Source organism: Clavelina lepadiformis, chromosome 5, assembly GCF_947623445.1.
Source record: "Clavelina lepadiformis chromosome 5, kaClaLepa1.1, whole genome shotgun sequence".
NCBI classification, from domain to species: domain Eukaryota; kingdom Metazoa; phylum Chordata; class Ascidiacea; order Aplousobranchia; family Clavelinidae; genus Clavelina; species Clavelina lepadiformis.
The window spans coordinates 8,586,688-8,607,672 of NC_135244.1; the positions used below are offsets into that span (position 1 = coordinate 8,586,688).

Consider the following 20,985-nt stretch of genomic DNA (forward strand, 5'->3'; position numbering starts at 1 on the left):
GTGCAAAACCACAAATCTGGTGTGATGACGTGTACTGAAGCCATAATTCTTTGTTTATTTATTACACATTGATATTCAAGCAACTTTTTTTTTATTATAAATCGGCGTGAAGATAAAAAAACTTCTGTGTGCACGTTGATGAATGTCGTGCATGCAGGTGCCACACTTTTCCCTATAGTTGACAGATAAGTGAAATAACATTCTATTTCTATGTCATGATAATGGGATGGGTTAAGTACCATACCGGCGGAGGTGGGCAGTACCACGGTACTTTTTTAGTACCGATACCATCGGTACTTTTGTAAAAAACTACCGAATCTCTGTATCGAATTACTTTTTTCAAGAAATTTCAGTCAGTCCCGGTACTCAGTATTTTTTATGTGATAATTTCAAAATTTTAACAAGTATGTTTTCAAAAATACATGTAAACATTGCATTGCAAACATTGCGTTTGCAGCAGCATCTTTTACACAAAAAGTACTGGAACCGAGTACCGACAATGTACCGAACTACATTTTAAAAATAGTGCCAAATACCGGAATCGTCAGTACATTTTTTTCCAAGTACCGGTACCGTTACCGACGGTACTTTTAAACTATCAACTGCTCACCTCTGTATACCAGTAACGACAGACTAATACTCAACATAATTAACAGTAAAATATAGATTTCAAGTGAATACCGTAATTATTCTAATGCTGGCGCTATAAAATAATGAATGAGTAAAAATAATAATTTTAACAAGTATGCGTTCAAAAACACATATTAATTAATCCTTAATACCAATTGTGGTATCTGTTGGTCTTTTTTAATCCAGAAATGTCAAGCAAAATTGTGAACGAGTAACCTTTACCGGGGCATAATAGCGGGAAATATTGCATTTGCTGCAGCATCTTTTAACGAAAAGTACCGGTACGGTCGGTACTTTCAAAGTATCGACTGCCCACCTCTAGGTATACAATACTAATGCATCGCGTATAGCTTAAGCCTAGCTGTACACTCGCAGACTAGACCCTAATTTTTGCAGATAAAATGTTTATTACCGGTCTGCGGTAGCGGTACGATAGACTGGTGTATGCCTATTCGCACAGGCCATCCCTCGCAAATTTCAACTTTTTTAGTCAACGCAGGAATCGGGGCCGTAACAAACCATCTGCCTCGAGCCTCGAGGCATGCGTCTCAGATACCCAGCGATATCGGTGATTCGGTGGTATCGTGTGGCATGTGTCTGGATACCTAACCAAAAATCGGTAAGTAAGGATTGGAAACCAATGATCTCTATACTCTGTTTGTCTGTTTGATCTCTACACTCTGTTTATCACCCGCTACACTTTCTGGTTTCAAAATTTTTAAAATTAATTCAAAACGTATAATTATTACATCCAAAATTGAATTGATTGAATGAAAAACAGAATTGATTCAAAACAGTTATAGAGTAATATTCAGTAGTTTTGCATTACCTGCAGCAATAACAATTGCTTGTAACGATAGTATGTCAAACTGTAGCGTACAAGACTCCGGTTATATGTAGGGCACGTATAACTGGCGTTGGAGTAACAGGTGATTTTGTTTTACAATATTGCGACCAGACCTTGCCAAACCGATAAAGAGAAATGTTTTATAGAAGCATTAACACAATTCATTTTGTCAATACGGGATGGCAATGCAAAGGGAGATGACATAAAATTGTTACACGAAGAAAGGTAAGGTCAGAAGGTGCAGTTATCATGGAATATTGTTATACATATTGGCCTATTGTACAAATATCTTATTTTTATTTCATATATATCATATATATAAAGAAATATGTATTTCATGATTGATTTCTTAAGATTCAAGCCAGATTAATTTTTTTTAAATCATTTATATCAAAAAAATTTCATTGTTTGTGAAGTAGTCTGTAATCTAAAACAGCTTTGAGGATCAACAGTTCAGTCTAGTAATTTTGTTAGTTAGTGGCCTAAGTGGCGCGGGCACTTGTTAAATTTTTACTGCATGGAGGCGGCGTGGTCACCATAAGAGTGGGTGCTGTAGCCTGCCGATTCCAATAGCACCCCGCTATGCTAACTGCTCGGTGACTGACAGGCTGCTGTTAGTGACGTAATTAGTAGCAGTTTTATTTTCTAGCAAAGTGAGCAGCTAAAGGGGACTTTTTCTCAAGTAACTTGTACACTGGATTTTAGAAAAGAACATATTTTGCCAATTGTCATAATTCGCCTCTATTCCTACGGATTTCTTGTGATCTGATAATACAATAATATAAGATAATTTTGACCGTGTTTATATACATGTTTCGTTTCTGTTACTTCCGGATTACGCAAACCGTTATCACAGCGCACAATGGGCTCTCTCTACTGTATATTCAGTCTATTTTTTTGCAGTGATTATCGAATGCACCTCTTTCAAGGTGTTCTATCTATCAGTATACGCACAGTCGAGTTGGTACATTGGTGATCTCTAAAACCAACAACGGTTATGATTTTATTTATTATGTCACAAAAATGCACGAGTTAAATTTCCATTGATGTTGAATATGAACATCAAAAGCTAAATATCAGTTAACTGTAGTGAATTCCAATACCCTAACAATTAAACAAATAAAGAGCGCAGTTTATAAAAAAGCGTCCGAAGACCCTTGATACCAGCAACGATATAAAGAACTTATATTAGAACTTATATATAGAACTTATATATAGAACTTATTCTTTATATCGTTGATACCAGTGTGCCGCACAAGTTGTTTTTTTTTTAATGCAGTCAGGTGTAACTAGGGCACTAGGCAAAGCCGAATGCGAGAATGCTCCATAAGAGAAAAAAGAAAAAAAGAGAAGACGATTGTCCAATCATGTATTTATACAGGCATTGTATAAACATTGCGTATGCTGGTTTCTTGTTTATGACTTTTGACCGTGAAATTTGGATCGTTATGAGGCAGTCAGTTAGGCATGTATGAACTTTGACACATTTCTCACAAGATGTCCAATAGAGTGAGTATTTCTTCACAATAGGCTAGGTCACACAGCGTGTTGTTAAAGATGGGCATGTTGGGAGATAAAAGAAAGGATAGACTTATATATAGGCTAGGATTTTTCCAAAGTGTAAGTTAACCTAAAACTAATCCTCTCTGCCTCAAACTCTCACCTCTCTTGATAAATTACTAACCTAGGATGCGAATTGAAATAAAAGCTATTTTTAAACTAAAAATGACAATTTTCTTCCAAAGTCTAAATCAATTTAACACTAATCCTCTTGTATCAAAAATAGATTTAGACTAAAAAAGAAGTCAAACAATAACACGATTCAAACACAAGACCTTATGCATATGAGCCCCATCGTTAACTACTAAGCTGCATTACTTTTCTCTCCTTGTCTAAAACGAGAGTTATACACCTATCAGCAAAAATCTGCCAGTCTTACCGTATTGTGTTTCAGTAACTTTGGTAAACAGAAGCCGGTGAAATAATCATTTCGATTGGTAAATGGCCTGTCTGGAAAGTACAGCAGTTTTCGACAAGAAGTCTTGCAGGAAAAGGTGCAAATTTTGACGTGATGGTGTGCACTGAAGCCGAACCTCTTTGTTTACATATTATACAGTTCTAAATAGGCGTTAAGATAAAAAAAGTTTGGCATGCATGTTGATGAATCTCGTGCATGCAGCTGCCACACTTTTCACTATGGGTAACTACACAATGGTAATTAACTTAAAGTATCACGAAGGTATTGTGATGTAGTGATTGTGATAGGCAGTGATCTGACTTGACTCACAATTTAACATGAATCAACTTGACTTTTACACTACATCAAACTTTCGATCTACAGATCTGTTGTAATGGAGGTGAACTTGAATAATACTACTGCTGAAAATGAAGAAAGTATAGAAGTTTATCAAAAAGAATTTGAACCAAGAAAAGAAAATATCCAAGGATGTGGAAAACTGGTGGAGAAAAAAGCTTCCAGATTATTGGGTGTGTATTCCATCATATGCCTACTCTGTTGCCAGATAGGAAAGTTTGCTAAGTGCGTGGGGTAAAAGTATTTTGGCGGCTGCTCTTTTACCGAAAAATAGTTTGGGTTCGAAGCTATTTTTCACAGTTTTTTGTTAACCTAACTTAAATTTTATAACTTAGTAACCCAAATCTAGTGTAGTATAGAGGTGCCAACCACAGACGATGTCATAATTGACTGCGTCACCTATTGCATCCCTTGCAGAACACACGACCTCTGATTGTTTTATGTCAACGCTATCCAATGGCTTCTCAATTCCTCTGATTTCACACTATTCCAATCTAAATAACTACGGTTGCTACTGAAGCAAACTTTTCTGCCTCAAGATTTTTGGCGCTGCATTTTCACATCTTGTTACATCGTTTTTATTGCAAAATTAAAATATTGTCGTAAACACTAGAGAAATGGATCTTTAGTAAATTGTTTGTATTGAAAACAAAATATGACATCATAACAAGATTAATTAATGATCACTAATTGTAAGTACCATAAAGCTTTGCACCGATAACATTTTGTTTTATATGTTTCAATTAGTGAAATCCACTTCTTTGAGAATTCCATGCAGGATATGTGGTGACAAGTCATCTGGCTTTCATTATGGAGTGCATGCTTGTGAAGGATGCAAGGTTGGTAAATATTATATAATTGAAGTTCATTAATTCCACTTTTCTTTGCTCTAATTTTTGGATAGTTCAGAGTAATTTAAATGATGCTATCCAAATAGTGATTAAGTTATCAATTTCGACAACTCAAATATTTCTGACACAGCAAGACGTTCCAATTTTGAACTGTTTAATTATTTTTCTTTTAAGTATATTCATAAGTGAATAAATCGAACATTTACAACTACAGTACTGCCATCAAATCAAAACTTGTTACAAAACATTATTACATCATCCACCATTCAAGTCAAACAAAGCCTTTGTTATATCATACACACCAGTCTACCTAATATTCGCAACACAAAAACGTATCACTCCGTGAAGCAACGTTGCCAACAAGAATTATCACTCTATCTGTCACAGAGTCATCATCTTTCTGCTTAGTATTTTTTTTTTTTAAAAAAAATGACCAAAAGTCGCTTCGTCATCCTGTTCATGTAACTGCACCGACTTCCTCTAGACCAGTGTTTCTCAACCCCGAGTCCGCGGACTCATTTGAGTCCGCGTAAGGTTTTTGTGAGTCCGCAAGCCCATTAATTACCGTATATAATTAGGCATAGGTCATCATTTTCGCGACGGCTTTTCACCTCAAAAAGTAGGGGTCGCAAAAGATACCTTAGTGTGTTGGATATTTCAGAATAGTCTGACAAAGAAGAGCCTTGCTTATTTCTCTTGTTACGATGGTGGCAATCAATGTTCCCTCTAAGCTGCGCGCGTGCGCAAATGCGCACCTATGACACGGTCTCCGCGCACAGAAAATCTGTGCTGCGCACAAGAAAATAATCCAACCTGAATTGAAAATAAAATAAACGCACAATAATGGCCACAGTGCGCACGTGGCTCGTCTGATGTTGCTCACAGTTGTCCAAGGGACCGCTCAGGGAGTTAGTGTTTTTGCTCAGACTCGTGAAAAATTAGAGGGAACATTGGTGGCAATCCAAATCCTTAATTCTTTTGTTCTCTTCTCCTTCCAACTCCTGGCATGCGAATCACCTTCTTTTTTCTCTTTTTTAAAAGGAGTCAGGGCCTTTTTTGTTTCCTTCCAGATATCGGGAATGATGCACAGCTCATGGGTTTTGTGCGTTATATTGACACAAATGGCTATGAGAAGCAGTTTTTGCTTTGCCGTGCACTTGCCAAAAATACCACTGGAGATCAAATATTTAAGAAAATGGATTCGTTCTTTAAAGAACATCAACTTGAGTGGTCTGACTGTGTGTCTGTTTGCGCTGATGGTGCTCCGTCCATGATGGGAAGTAAAAAGGGTTTTAAAAAAGTCGACAGATGTGTAAGACAAGTTCAAAATTGCTTCTCTGAGTCAATTTTGAACGAATGTTCTGTCGAAGAAACCTAATCTATCTGACCTCTGCAAACAAACAACAAAAGCTCTTTTGCCTTTTCCGACTACATACTTGTGTGAAGCTTGATTTTCAACTTTGGCTATGCTTAAAACCAAGTGCCGGAACCAACTTCAACCGGAAGATGATATCAGATGTGCATTAACGACCATAATTCCTGATTTCGACAAATTTGCGAAACAAGTTTAACTTCAAGAACAAGATTTTTAGTGCATATGTGCCCAATATATAAATGGCTTCTGCTTTTTTATCTTACTGTTTAGTGTTGAGTTAACTTATTTGTGTTCCTATTACCTGAGTCCGCGAATACTTATGCTAATGGGAAAATAGTCCGTGGGCAAAAAAGGTTGAGAAACACTGCTCTAGACCCTCCCCCCAATCACCCAGTTTGTGGCCAGCAGCCCTTTCATGGTTGCAAACGCCCAAATAATTAATCTTGAGTTTCTTAAAATTTGCGTTCTTTTTCACTGGCAATCAAAAGAACTTTCCCAGAAAAAATCGTCTTTTTATCTTGTTTTATGTCAAAGGCAAGTTGAAATGAAAATAAAGTTTATTTTGTTATAGTCGTTATTAATCGGACTTTTTTCTGACAAACGTCTTTCCAAGCTTAATTGCTTATTGTAACTTTATCGACTTCGTGTGTAATCTAGGTTTGCACAAGTCACAAAAGCAATATTTCCGATGGATTTCGTGCTGTATGGTATCATTTTAACAGTTTAGCGATGTCACTGCCATACTTTCAAACTTGATTTATGATCGTAGCAATAGTTATTGAAGGGCCGTAATTACGTCACATCAAAAATATTGTTTTGTGCTGTTTCCCGGTTTTGCAAAATGGCAAAGTAGGCCTTGAGCTGAGTGAAAATATCACATGCATTTCAGTTGCACTTTTACAGTGAATGCATACAGATTAAAGGGTAGTTATTGATCGTTTGTGTCCATCAAACAGGGGCGGAGCTAGAATTTTGAATCAGGGCAGACATTTTTAAATTTACTTATTGCAACTTGGAAGAAAATCTTATTTGCAGAAAATAAAATGCAAGAAATAAAAAAATCCAAATAGCTGTATGTATTATTAAGACTTGAGCAGTTTTATTCTCTTAGTGTTATTTTTTCATTCTTTAGCTTTGCCATGACGACATGCTTAACAATGAAACAAACTGTGTATGTTGCCGCTCTCAGTAATTAGCACAATTAAAATGTTCTTTGTTTTAGAAAAACAAAACGCTTTAAACATGTCTAATCTTTTTTCTTTGCTAATGGTTAATGAATACAAAGAGATGGCTGCTTTTTTTGTCATTGAGCAAGTTTTCAGATGAAAAAAACAAATGAAATTTTTTGGAAGTATCCACCACCAACTGCAAATCAATCGTGGGCTGTGGGCCATATAAGCAGCAAAGCAGTTTCATTAAATTGCCCAGGCACACTTAGTATCGTAATATAGATGACAATACCAAAATGATGTAATTGTAATCTGTATATACAACTTGGGCAGAAATAAGCATATTTATTCATTGAATGAAATAACCACGATATCACTAACCAAATAATGATATGGCAAAAGGCGACCTATAGACGGGATATGGGAAAGGAGAAAAATGCTTGACTCTTTGACATAACAACGTTTTAGAAAATGTGTTCTGTTGTATGCTAGCGTTAGAACGAAGTAATAGTTGTATTTAACCCGCGAGCGGGAATGGGAGCGTGAGCAACAAAATGAGCCTTCTCTTATCTTCATTGCCGAGGGAGAACGTGAGTGATGCTCTTCTTAAAAGAGTAAAGAGCGGTTTCTCAGCCCTGCTAAACACAAGTATCAAGCATTTTTGTTATTGTCATAAATATTGGAAGTAGATTAGTTTGACGTCTTGTGGAATGGTGTCAAAAGCTGTTACTAATTTGAAATTTGTTTGTAGTGAAAAGCAGGATGATTTATGTTAAACCATTTATCAATCATGTTTCATGTACTCTTCAGGTAATAAGTGCAGTGAGGAGGGATCAAAGTTTTCAGATTCAGATTTGCATAAATATGACTGTTTATTTTTTTGCACCATCTTCTTCAACAGTGGTTCATTTGTGTGCAGGGATTTTTTCGTCGAACAGTACGAATGAAGCTTGTATATGATGAGTGCAAGCAGATTTGTAAAATAAACGTAAAGAATCGCAACAAATGCCAACATTGTCGTTTTCAGAAATGTCTGGAGCTTGGAATGTCTCATGATGGTGACTGAAATAAAAAATTATTTTATAGCATATATAACAATTGGAATTTTATTTTGCAACTGTATATGGATGCAATAAATACTGCAACTTTTTAAACATTAAATGTATTAATATATTTGTTACTATTTTTCAGCCATTCGTTTTGGTAGAATGCCAAGAATTGAAAAAGAGCGCATTATTGCAGATACTGTTAATTCCGTAATGCAACCAAGCTCTGCTAACGTTGCTGGGGATGATGCAACTGTGCATCTCTATTCGTTAATTGATACAATATGTCAGGCTTACATAAGCTGTTGCACAATGGCTAAAGCAAATGTTGACAAAATTTGGAAATCACACCAAGCACGTGGAAATCAGGTAATTGCCTTTGTCTCAGTCAGTGTGATGAGTTACAGTACTTTTTACGCTTGAAAATAGGATTCATAAAATAACATTAATGTAGGCCAAAAAAGGTATAATGATAGGCTGTAAAATATTCCTGTGGAACTACTGTAATTTTTTGTCTAATTTATAAATTTTATGTGTTTCATATTTGAATACGTTGGATGTAAATAATCATTAATTTTTTCAAGAAAAAATTTGTTTTGGTGGCTCTCCTCAGTTGTAATTATTGTATATATGATGTTATCAGGGTTCCCAAACTTTTCTAAAAATTTTGCCTGGCGGACCCTTTGCAATTATTTTGATATTTCGCGGCCCTATAAAAATCAAAGAATGCTATAGGAAAAAATGTAAAAACCTCACCAATGAAAGAAAAAGCAAAAACTAACAAATACGGCAGGCGTTTAATGGGATGGGTGCACTTGTTTTGCTGCAAATAACTCATCAATGTTTGGTTTGGTTTTGGATAGCGCAACTCTCATGTCGTGTACTACATCTACCCTCTGAAACTGCTTTAAAGACTAATTCTCATTTCGGACCCTCTGAAAATGCTTTACGGACCCCAGTTTGGGAACTGCTGCCATAGACAGATGTCATTAAAGGGTGCTGACTGAGCTGTAGCTAGAGTCTTTCGAGTTTTAGGGTGGAGATCAAAAACCTTACTTTTCCAATCGAAACTTAAACTGTAACTCGTTACTCAAGTCTAGATCAAAAACCCAACTCAACAGTGTTGAGTGTAGATCTTTGCTCACAACTACCATAAATTTTGGTGACTTGAATAGAGTGCCCAATTTCAATAGGTAGGTGAAACAAAAATTTTATTAGCCAACATGAAACATAAAATGCAATGAAAATGAATGACTGAAGTTAAAAAAAAGCGGTTTAGTTCATTTCAGAGAAGGTTTGTGCCTACTGGCTAATTTTATCTCTAACCAGACTTCCTAGATCCATCATGCCGACATCCAACATGCAACATATAACTAGGTGTTTATACAAAACTATATCAAGGATTGGTATCACTACTACAGGCTTGATTTATGTAAAACCAAGGCATAGTGCAATGCCGAACTTCCATAAAAACATATGCCAGTTCTATTTAAAAAAGAAACGTAGGATATTTTCTCTTTGGACGCTAGACTTGTACCATAGGTGTAGCTTATGAATTGTTCACTCTTAACATTCCAAACAACACACCAACGTGCTTTATCACATTCACATTTATTAAACCGTGAATGTTTCTAATTTCACAATGCTACACTATGTTCATCAGTACAGTTTTTTTCCTATGGTTATGATCTGTGTTTCAAATGTGTACTTGGTTGTAGTCTTTATGACTGATTGAGCGTGACCACTTCCACTGTGTGAGTGGGCACAAAATGCACGAGCTATCCAAAAACTCATCTCAACTAAGAGCGCTTTGAGTTTAGTTTTTGATTTGCTCTCAAGCTTGGCTGCCGAGGGCGGTTCAGTGCAAAGGGCTTGACGCTCAATTCTAACCTTTTTTGAGCTGGTATTTTTATCTGCACCCTTATGGCATTAAAATGCATTAAAAACAAGTATACTTCTGATAATAAAAGTTGATTAGTACTACACTAGTTTAAATATGTCAGAATCTGTTCATTAAGACGATCAATGTCTGGTCGTCACTTTTGTTTGTCTTTTGTAAGGGTATTATTACCCACCATGTATGATGTCCATTTCACTGATTAAATAGTGTGCAATGCACATTCAAATTTCAACTTAAATTAAATTATTATTATTATGCATTAAAGTAAACCATACAGTGTCACCCTATTTCTCCCTCGTTTTGCCTTTTTCACCTATGGATTTTACATTCAAGCTTGTTAAAGCAAACCAAGCGTAAAATTTTTGGGCGTACTCTGCCATAAACTAATAAAAAAAGAGCCTGATACTACAATTAACTTGCTTGCTTTCAAGGCTATTTACTGGATGTCATGCTAACTGCCTAGAAGGAAAAGATGGAGAAAGCCAAATTCCTAGTAAAAACACAAAACACAAAATTTAGATCAAAAAGAAAGTGTATATATATATAGACTTACGTTAATGCTTTGTAGGTATTCATTATCCATTGCTAACTAACGTATCCATTATTCATTGCTAACAAAGGCTTGCTATTTTTATACTAATTTTGCTTTCTCCACACAGACTTCATATTACTCGTAAGATTTGGTCTTATCTTTATATATGTATATATATATATATACATAATATCTTAAATTTTATAATAAAAAGCTTTTTGAAAACTAATAGAACATATTTTTTTTGTAGGCAAAATGTATCAATAATTTTCATGATATCTCGAATGTATATCCAGATCTTGCTAAGGAGATGGATAAAATTCTCAATCCTAGAAGTGAGTTTCATTGATTTAATGACTATAAATGTCCATAGATCAGTGTTTGTCAAGCTCGAGTTCGCAAACTCATTTGAGTCTGTGTAAGGTTCGGTATTAGTCCGTGAGCGCAGTCATCTAGTAGCATCTGTACATATCTTATTACGCACATTCTTGTTTTTTACGCATTTTTCTCTCCATACCGAATTTTGCAATCTTGTACATCCTTTGTGATGTCATAAAGATATTGTACAATTTCTCAGAACAAAATGTGCTTTTTACCAGTCAACTATATAGTTCCGTGGAAAAAGGACGATTTTTAAGCCAGTTGGTTTGAAAGGTTTACTTTTGACCAAGGTAATTTGTTGAATTATCATTTAATAGTAAATTATCCTTCTAATACAGGTAGTAGGGTAAGCTGAATTTTATCTTTCCATTGATAATGATATTTGCAGAGCATGTGTGCTCAATAAATAAACCACTTTTGATTTTAAAATTACTTGGTTTTGCGAATATTTATGCTAATGTGGAAATAGTCCATGAGCTAAAAAGATTGAGAAAAACTGCCATAGCTGTATATGCCCAATTATGCCCTAACATGTCACTACACTTTTGCATATGTTAACTTTGAAGTAAAGAATTTATCACAGGCACCAATATCAGTAAAATTTGGGTTGAATTTGTGATGATCAAGAAAATTTCTAGGTAGTTTAGAAAATTCCAATGTCTAGGTGAACAGTGTGTTAAATAATAAACTGAACATACTTCTAATGCCTTTGCCTTCTAATTCTCATGCCTTCAATAGACGTTTCTGCTAAAATGTATGAAAGCTTGATGGTAACTCAGCTTGAATGTTTCAGTATACCAACAGTAATCTATCCCTTTACTCTATGAGTCTACTTATTTGTCCATCGTTAATAAAATAATAATTTTTTTCCTTCCGGATGAATCAAACCTAATTGCATATAACAAAATAAATCCAACCTGCTGTCGAAATGTCACTTTTTACCTAAATTTGTCAGTCAGCATTAAACTCATGTACTAAAGAAAGTTATGACAAGCAGGGTCTGCTCTAATGTCTATATGAAAATACTTGTCTTTGCTTTCCCAGAATACTGGTCTTTGAGGAAGTTAGATGTTTCTGCTTTTTTGAATGTTTTGCTAGTTTGTTAATGTTTGTGAATAAAATGGGCTTGCACACTGCACAGTATTGCTTTATAAAACTCTTGTAAATTTTTGAAAATGGTTCAGCAGCAAATGCTGAAAGTCTTCCAGTGTCATCACCTACAGTAGATGATGGCGTCCATGGTGATCCAGTAATTTTATCTAACCTGTCAAACTGTTCTACAATTGAGGAGAGTGCTACTTCATCTAACAAGAGGTTCTGTGACCAAGAAGTTTTAGACTCATCCTCAACCAGCCCAGATACATTTAAAAATGGCTCTGAAATGAGCGACTCTGGAATATCTTTAGACGGTGAATTGGAAAATAATCAAAGAAAACCTTGTAGTTCGACATCCCCAGACACATCTTGGTGTGACTCATTTTTCCTAAATTTTCCTACTGGGGATTCATCGTTCCTTTTTGGAGATGAACCACTTCCGCAGAGTACCATCGGTACAATTGACACAAATTTGTCAGCAAGCATGAAACCAATATCCATAGCTACATTATTCAGTAGCAATGGTTTGCCTACCCGACCTAACCTGACTGGTGTGAAGGACTTCATGTCTTTATACCGATGGATCTCGTCCAGCAATATTGGCTTAAGTTTTCTTGATTTGAATGCTACACATCCAAATTTGTTTGGGAACATTGATTCAACTAAACTTGCTTGCCCACCACATGCAAACATAACTCGAGAACAGAAGGCGAGATTGATATATGCATCCCAGGTATTTAGGGAACAGATTGGAAATGAGGGACAACGACAAAAGCTAAATCCTGCTGATATTCAAGACCAGGTATATATATTGAAATTCAATTACTAAAAAGCTGACAGCCTGTTACATTAATTTCATAAATCAAAAATCAAAATAAATTTTAAAAATGCGCTGCATATGTTTTTTTGCTTTATAATTATATTGATCTATCATACTTGTTTGTGCACAAACATCCTCTGTTATTAGATTATTAGCAAGAAAGTGATGGAACTGCTATTTCATAAGACGCAGCAACAGCTAGTGATTGGTGTTTGTCAGGTGACAGAGTTTGCAAAACAAATACCCAAATTTGTTGATTTAGACCTTCCAGATCAGGTAAATTAGGTGTGCTTCATTCCAACATTTTTAAATAAAAATATTATAGCAAATAGCTCCAAAATCATTATATTGTTCGCTTGTAAAAGGTAATTCTTGTAAAATATGGAAGTTATGAAGCTCTTTTTGTCATGTTCAACAACCTTATTGTCGGTGACGGACTGATATTGCCACTTACTGATGTCTTTGTTTCATTCGGCTTCATCAGTAAAGTAAGTGTAAAAGATGTTCAACAACCAACATTTTAACAATGGTTTGGGGTTGAGTTGTAATTTTGCTATTTTGGTATTTCGTTAGATATTTAAGAGATTGAGTATGTTTTATAAAGTATAAATAGTTGACCTGATTTGTACTTAACATTAGATCTGGGCATCCACTCCTTCAAAACGCAAACGATCCCACTATTTGATAAAAAGCAACACATTCTTTTAGCAAATAAAGTTATTCTTCGGTGCATTTTTAAAAACCATCACTTTTGTTTGTTGTGTCAAACAGAATTTATTTCTAGCTTTAATTACTTTTCTTTAGTTATGAAAGCGATGAGATTTCATATCAGTTTGGATGAAAGTTCTTTAGTTTATGCTATTCATAACGATAAACCTTTAGTTGTAGATGGTTACTGCTTATGTTCATTTATATTCTTCGTTTTTTGAAGTCAAGCATACGATATAGGTTAATGAATTTAACTACTTAACAACAGTTAAATAGTATGAAGCAGTTTTCTAGTTCAGTAAATGAATTTTGTGGTTTACCGTTAAATCTTGACACAAATATTATTTTTGGTCCATTTGTCACCTAGCCATTTTTTGAATTTGCCTCATCCTGTTACCAAGCCCAAGAAAATCAATAAAAAGCACTTTTTTTTCCTTTTCAACTTCATCATGTGATAATGGTTTTTATCAAGTTAACCTATAAATTGTCAGGAAACCTGGTGGTGTTTTTTCTTTATCCAGTGCTTGCATTCTAAGAGTTTTTGCTAAGAAAACGAAAACGAAAAGAGAGGAACGGAGCATGCTCCAAGTCCCACTCATAATTCCAAAAAGCAACACTACCCTATTAAAAAAGTGTCCGATTTTTTGTCCAGCTCTGCTTAACATGCTGTTATACGTTAGTATTATATATCGCATCACGGTAACAGCTATTTTATTAAAGATCAAAATTGCTGGTGATCTGATCGAATCAAAGCTTAACTTTGCAAAGAAAGTGACACAACTGGAGTTGAACGATAGAGAAATGTCCCTGTTTATAGCCGTTATTATATTGAGTCCAGGTATGAACAAGTTTTCATATATAATTAATAACTGCAAGTGTGTCAATTTTACAAAGTGGGATATTGCATACTGTTGTTGTAATTCACTGGGAAAGTAACATTGAGTGCCTAAATTGAATAGCTTGATATATCTTTTCACCAGAAATAGTTCCTTGTTGTTTTCAATTTTCAGACAGACCTGGCCTAATGCATAGCAATGCAGTTGAAAAAATTCAAGAAGAACTTTTGATGGCTCTCAAACTTCAACTCTCTCTATCACATCCGCATAAGCCCAGGTAAACCCTAAATCACTATTCTTAATTCAGGAGTGTTAGAAATGTTGTTATTTTAGTACGATTTAAAACAAATCCAATGTCGCACTGATGCAATTTATCTTCTTTTCTTCACAGTGTGCTAAATGTTTTATTTTATAATTTATGTTATATTAGAAATTTAATCGTGCAAGTCAGTAGAACTATCAGATTCCTACATTATTTTTGTCTGATGCAGCTCCTCCAACCATAACTCTGAAACATGTCATACTGTAAAACCTTGTGTACAAATTGTAGGGATGTGCCGCGAGGAAGATTATTCGGGTTCGCACGAACCTGACGGTCGACACGAACGAATCCCGAATCTATTCATATTAGAGTCTTGCTTATAAATTGACGTAATCGATAAACAAATCGCTTTCTTTCAAAAAATAGTGCTTCAAAAACGATCGAAAAAGCAAAATTGTTAGGAAAACGACCTTCATTGTAAGTATTAATGACTTTAGCTTCGTCGGGAAACTAGATCATCATTTTTACCAACGTCAGCAAATTTATAAGTAATATTGTATTCGGGTTCGCCATTGTTGGTTATTCGTGTTCGCCCGAATCTTCCATAAAGGCGATATTCGACGAATCTATTCGGATTTGGGTTCGTATCGGCCCATCCCTTACAAATTGCATTTTGTTAGACAAATATTATCATCTAATTTGGGGTTTGACTTAGTATTGTAACATAGGTAAAATGAAATCACTCAAAACCAGTTGATCTTCTTTCAAAGACCTTGATTTTTTATCAACACCTTGAAGACACATTTTAAACAAATCTATCAGATAAAATCGAAACATGAATTAACTTTTATCAATGATCGATATTACACATGTCAATTAAGAATTTCGGATTTTAACTTCTTTAATCTCAAGGCCTCATACAAAACTGTTTTTAAGCATAATGTCACTTTTATTTTTATTACATTAACATGATTCTTGGATCAATACAACTCTTCTCCAATTCTGCAATGAATGATTTTTTCCTTTATCAATGAACACTTTTAATTATGGGTTGCGTTGTAATAATGCATTCTCATCCATATTCACCTTCCAAAATTCGCTCACTATTATAACATAGAATAAACTCACTGGTTTGGAACACTACAATGCCACATTTATCATGTGTTATCTCTTTTTGCCTTATTCTATTTTTGACCTGTTTGTGAACCGCTTGTGAGGCGCTTTGTACTTGCAAAAAATATACATGTTTTAAAGATACGAATTTATGCTAACTAAAGCCTGGAATCATGTGAAAAATATTATAGTTGTATAATTGTACCGGAGAGTAAATAACGTGTCATTGATAAAATGGCAACGACTTAAGGGACACTGTTATTAATAAAAATATTGCTGAAGTTGATAAGATTATTTTGTTTTAACTTCTAAGCTATAAGGATTAACAATGAAATAATTTCTCTTCATGGCATGAAAGATTATCAGGAGTAAGATCATGTATGGTCGTTAATTTGAAGGTGTGTATAGAAATATTGGAATTACCACAAACATTTTTTATTGCCAACGATGGACATTCTATTACACATTATTTTGAAAATACTATGGCTATTTTGTCATTGTAAATTGCACTTGTGCTCACCGAATCAATTGAACCACGACAAGTGGCCGTGTTTGTAATTCCGTCTTTACTGTAATGTTAAATGTCTTACTTTCTCATGTTTACATACATTTTTATACATTTACAATCTATACATTTTCCGTTGATGATGCAAATTTGAATTCTTTGAAAACTGTGTTACTTAAAAAAACATGAGTTCCTTTTCCTCTGAAACCTAGAACACACAGATACTATCAACTGGATGGTCATGTTATTGCCTTATAATATAACATTTAATTGGTTCCGTTATAACTAATTCCTTTTATAGAAATGACTTATGTGATAACATAAAAGATGTCTTATTTACTGCACCCCCCATTTCAGTAAAGCATACTTAAATTTGTTACTGTATGTAAACATGGAACATTTATTTTAAAGCAAGAGCTGAACAAAACACAATACTCTAAATGAGCGTAAGTGTGTAATGCCAAACAAAAAATTGTGAAACCTATAATTGAAATCAAAGATTAATTATTATAAACAAAATTGTTTTCCCTTGAAATTAATAATTTAATTGAATTATTACAGCAGTAGATCTGCTAAGCTTAAATCCTACCTTGTCTTACTTCGAAACAAAACATGGCTAAAGTAAAGTTTTCTGCATATGCTGTTTTCAGTGTAACTCAAAGATTATCAAAATTTCTTAATCTCGTGTTCTGTTGTGTAATCATGGTTATTAATGATAGTGTTATAATCTATGTTAAAACTTTTGTCATTACATGCTGATCTGATGTGTTTGCTACATTTACTGTATTTAGTTATCTTGCAAAAACATATTTATTTTGTCTTTTGCTGTACAGTTAAGCCCAGGTCATTTCGCATTAATTTGTTTATTACAAGTGTGACAACTAGAGAGTTAGGTTTATCACAAAGCTAAAGGTGGTGATCCAATATTTTTTTGGTATGGGAACAGAAGTTAGCTGGCATCACAAAAAATGATATAACATCGTGAAAGCTTGGCCATTGCCTGTCTAGATTGTAAAAGCTCAATAAAAATGCACCTACACCACTCAGCACTTCATCAAAATACAACACAATTTTTCAGCCAAGTTTGGTAGACTGGCAAAACAATATTTGTCCAAAACATTTCAAATTATTTTTATCTATGACTTTCCTTGCAGGATGTTTGCTGATCTCTTATTGAAAATGACTGAACTTCGTCAGCTTGTTGCAGATCATGTCATATTGATGAAGCAATTGGATTTTGCAAAACAGCCGCTGATAAATGAAATTCTACAAGATCTTCATTGATCAGTCATTGTTGCCAAGAAAATACTTTAAACATGACTACAAGATAAAGTTTTATTGTACTCTACTTTTTGTGCAAAGTTTCCACCATGCAATACATTTTTTGTAATGTGCCACTGAAATTAATCTTTTTCATACCTTAAACATAAATGTTGTTGTTTTAATTTGAGTCTTTTTCTTCTGATTAAGTTCATGTGTCAATGTTTGACGTGGTTTAACTTAGCAAGCTTATGTGAACAATGAATTTATGGTAACACGGTGTCAGAATATTCATAGTACCTTTTTTGATAGATGCTTTTTCTGTCATCTTAATACTTGGCCATAAAATGCTTGCATTTTTTTATCTACTGTTCTTTAGCTCTGTAAGGAGTAGCTTTTCTCATTGTTGGTGTAAGCAACTTCTTATACTATGTCTGAGTTTGTGCTGAGGTTTTGGATTTTTCTCATATTTTTGTAGTAACTGGTTTCTGGTATATACATTTGTAAAATATAGGGTTAAGCGAATATTCCATTACCTCTGTCATAATCTTTTATAATTTGCACTTTTTTGTGATATATAGTCTTCATAGAATTATGTATTTTTGTTAGGTAATGTATAATTGTCCTGGTAATACCTTAACAAGGTAACACGTTTATATTTGTTATTTACTATTTTTTTCATACTCCAAAATCAGTTCAATGCGATGAGTTCTACGGACAGCTATTCTAGAGCATATCTACATATATTTTGGTATATGATACTGATTTGTGGATGCTCTGTGGTATTTTCTTACAATTTAATTTTTGTTCTCCCTATGTCAAAGTTCCATGCTTTAAACACTTGCTTGAAGCTATAACTAATACTGCTTGTTTGCACCAAGAGTCTCTGACTTTTTTAATTTGATTTTGAAGTGGACAAAACACATGATTAGGTTGAACAAAATAACTTTTTTTGCTTCATTAACTGGTAACGTTGTACACTTTTTGGACATTGCATTTTGATCAAATGCAATTTTATAGCACCAGGTGATTAGTCATGTTTATCATAGAAATGTCTGTCAAAATCTTTAAAATGAATTCAAACTTGTTAAGATACTTTGGGTGTCATCACAGCATCGGTAAATCGGTCATTTCTATCTAACTTTGCATAACTTCTCGCCATAGTATTAAATCTTGCAAAACAATGTTGGTTGTTCTGGTTCATGACACAATGTACAGAATTAAGGACATAGAAACATTCCCCCTTCGTGTAAATTGAATTCGGTGTTGATCAGAACACATGCGTTGCCTGTAAGATGTAGGAATTTTAATGAAGCATGTATGGTACTGTGAGTTTGTTGTTCCCTGACTAGAGCCTACACAATCCTGCATATGTGAAACATTGTTAAACGGTATGTAATTTTATTGCACTAAACCAGTTGTGTGTTATACATTGGCATGACGACAATATTTAACTTTTACACAAACTAAAAGCAATATAAAACATTTTTTGTTTTACTAAGAATATGTTTATTTACAGTAAAAAACACATCGTACTTTTCGTCAATTGAATTTAATTACAATGAACAGTGGTCTGGTGTAGGCGGTAGAACTGAATAATATCACCCGCATACATTATAATCCACTTAACAGTACGGTACACCCCATTCATCCTTCTGTTTACTAAGTGCTTTTTTCTGTGCATACGAACAAATATTAAGGTAAAGTTCAACTTCCTTTGTTGTTGAGTGTCACAGATAAGACAATAATCAATATAATAAAGAGGATGACAATAACCAAAAATACTTTCATCCGAAAGCTTTTCCACCACATCTGTTTTCTTAATTTTGTCGCTCTGATATTAAAGTTTGTAGCACTGTCAGCGAGGGATTCAGATTTATCCTGTTAAACATATAAACATACTTAATCAGTTAGGTAGCCTAGTGGTTCGAGCGTTGGCTTTCCAGTAAATGTTGCATTGTGGTCCATGTTCGATACCCAGTGGCGATATATACTATTATAATACCTTTTGGCAAGGCGTTAACGACACTTGCTAAGTGAACCGGATGGACAGTTTCAAATTTGGGCAATATTATATAAAAAATGTGTGACAATGGAAACTTGCACATAGGCTAGCTCGGTAACCAATGCTTGAGCAATGAGGAATCATAGTCGTGTAAAGACTAACCTTAGTCCTAGGATAAAGATTAGTACCATACCAAATACCCAACTTCACAGGGTACCAGAACCCCAGATTGCAGAGTTTGGCCTGGGTGCACTCAATACTGCTTATCATGAGCTTCAGTGCCACACTTAAGGATTAAATAAGCAAAGTGTGTACATTATTGTGTAATTAAGTGCGCTGTTGCATTGCGTCAGAGCATTTTTGCCCATTGCACTTCTTATTTTTAGTTTTTTGGTGCACCCAAGATCTTGAAAACAGCCATTCTCTGCAGTCTGGGCAGTACCTATAGTGGTCCATAAATATTTTAACCCTATTATCCCTGTGTTTTTTCACAGCTCGTAATCTTTTGGTAGTCTGCTTCTAAGAAGGATTTTTAACGGCAGACATCTGATTAAGTACTAAACCTACACCACTCGTTCAATTTTAAACCAACGTATGGCAAATTTAATCTTAGGAAAGGTCATAAAAGTTGTTTTTAGGAAAGGTCATAAAAGCTTTTTGCTGTAAACACTTGAAAGCGCTCTGGCTTCCTCCACGACAAGCTCAGTGCAAATAGGATTAAGAAACACCAATAAATTATGCTATAATCGAAACGTGTGCAGAAAAACTTAGTAAACAACAATAGAAAGGAAATCAAGTCATGCAAAGCAATTAAAAGCTATTGAAATAGATTCCACTGGAAATGGTCTTTTAAGCAATACCGATACCTGTAAATCTTCCAATCTTTCTCCTCTGTCCATTACCTTTCCAATATTGGTTTGCATCACACCTACCACCTCGTTCACTTGGTTTTGTACTCTTTTAACCTGAAAAAATTATTACCGGACAATAAGTAGACTATTTCACCAAACAGAAAATAGCCTACAGATAATGCGATACCAGTAAACACAAATTTACTGTACATGTTTGAGTTTGAACATACTTTATCCGACGCCGTGGATGGACCATTAAGGAAAAAATCATCGTCATCAGATTCATAATCGTCTAACAATGCAACTCGTTCAGACGACCCTTTGGGTTTGGATTTTCCGTAACTCGCCATTACAAAACTACCCACTCCCCAATTAATCAATAAGCTCCATCTATGCTAATCAATCACATCATCTACTGCAGTCCATGATCCATAAACATCTAAGCAATCACGATTTGTTGTTGACTTGTGACGTAACACTACATC

The 20,985-nt window shown here is 34.6% G+C and overlaps 2 protein-coding genes across 4 annotated transcripts; one reads left to right on the forward strand and one right to left on the reverse strand.

Moving 5' to 3' along the window:
* The first annotated feature begins 3,463 nt into the window (after nt 1-3,463).
* LOC143459006 (peroxisome proliferator-activated receptor delta-like) lies at nt 3,464-18,739 on the forward strand. Of its 3 annotated transcripts, none has more exons than XM_076955946.1 (12): nt 3,464-3,531; nt 3,819-3,964; nt 4,539-4,630; nt 8,106-8,244; nt 8,378-8,601; nt 10,915-10,999; nt 12,218-12,942; nt 13,108-13,236; nt 13,326-13,448; nt 14,389-14,506; nt 14,679-14,781; nt 17,539-18,739. In XM_076955946.1, exons 1-12 carry the CDS (start codon nt 3,479-3,481, stop codon nt 17,666-17,668), a joined length of 2,067 nt encoding a protein of 688 aa, XP_076812061.1. In that variant the 5' UTR covers nt 3,464-3,478; the 3' UTR covers nt 17,669-18,739. The 3 variants fall into 3 exon arrangements, with proteins under 3 accessions (XP_076812061.1, XP_076812062.1, XP_076812063.1); XM_076955947.1 differs by having other exon boundaries at nt 12,230-12,942; XM_076955948.1 differs by having other exon boundaries at nt 12,233-12,942.
* A 292-nt stretch (nt 18,740-19,031) lies between these two features.
* On the reverse strand, nt 19,032-20,926 carry LOC143459007 (vesicle-associated membrane protein 4-like). Its single transcript, XM_076955949.1, has 3 exons — nt 20,731-20,926; nt 20,516-20,614; nt 19,032-19,525 (listed from the first exon to the last, which is right to left on the reverse strand). The coding sequence occupies exons 1-3, from the start codon at nt 20,848-20,850 to the stop codon at nt 19,352-19,354; spliced, it is 393 nt and encodes a 130-aa protein (XP_076812064.1). The 5' UTR covers nt 20,851-20,926; the 3' UTR covers nt 19,032-19,351.
* Nucleotides 20,927-20,985: the final 59 nt, after the last annotated feature.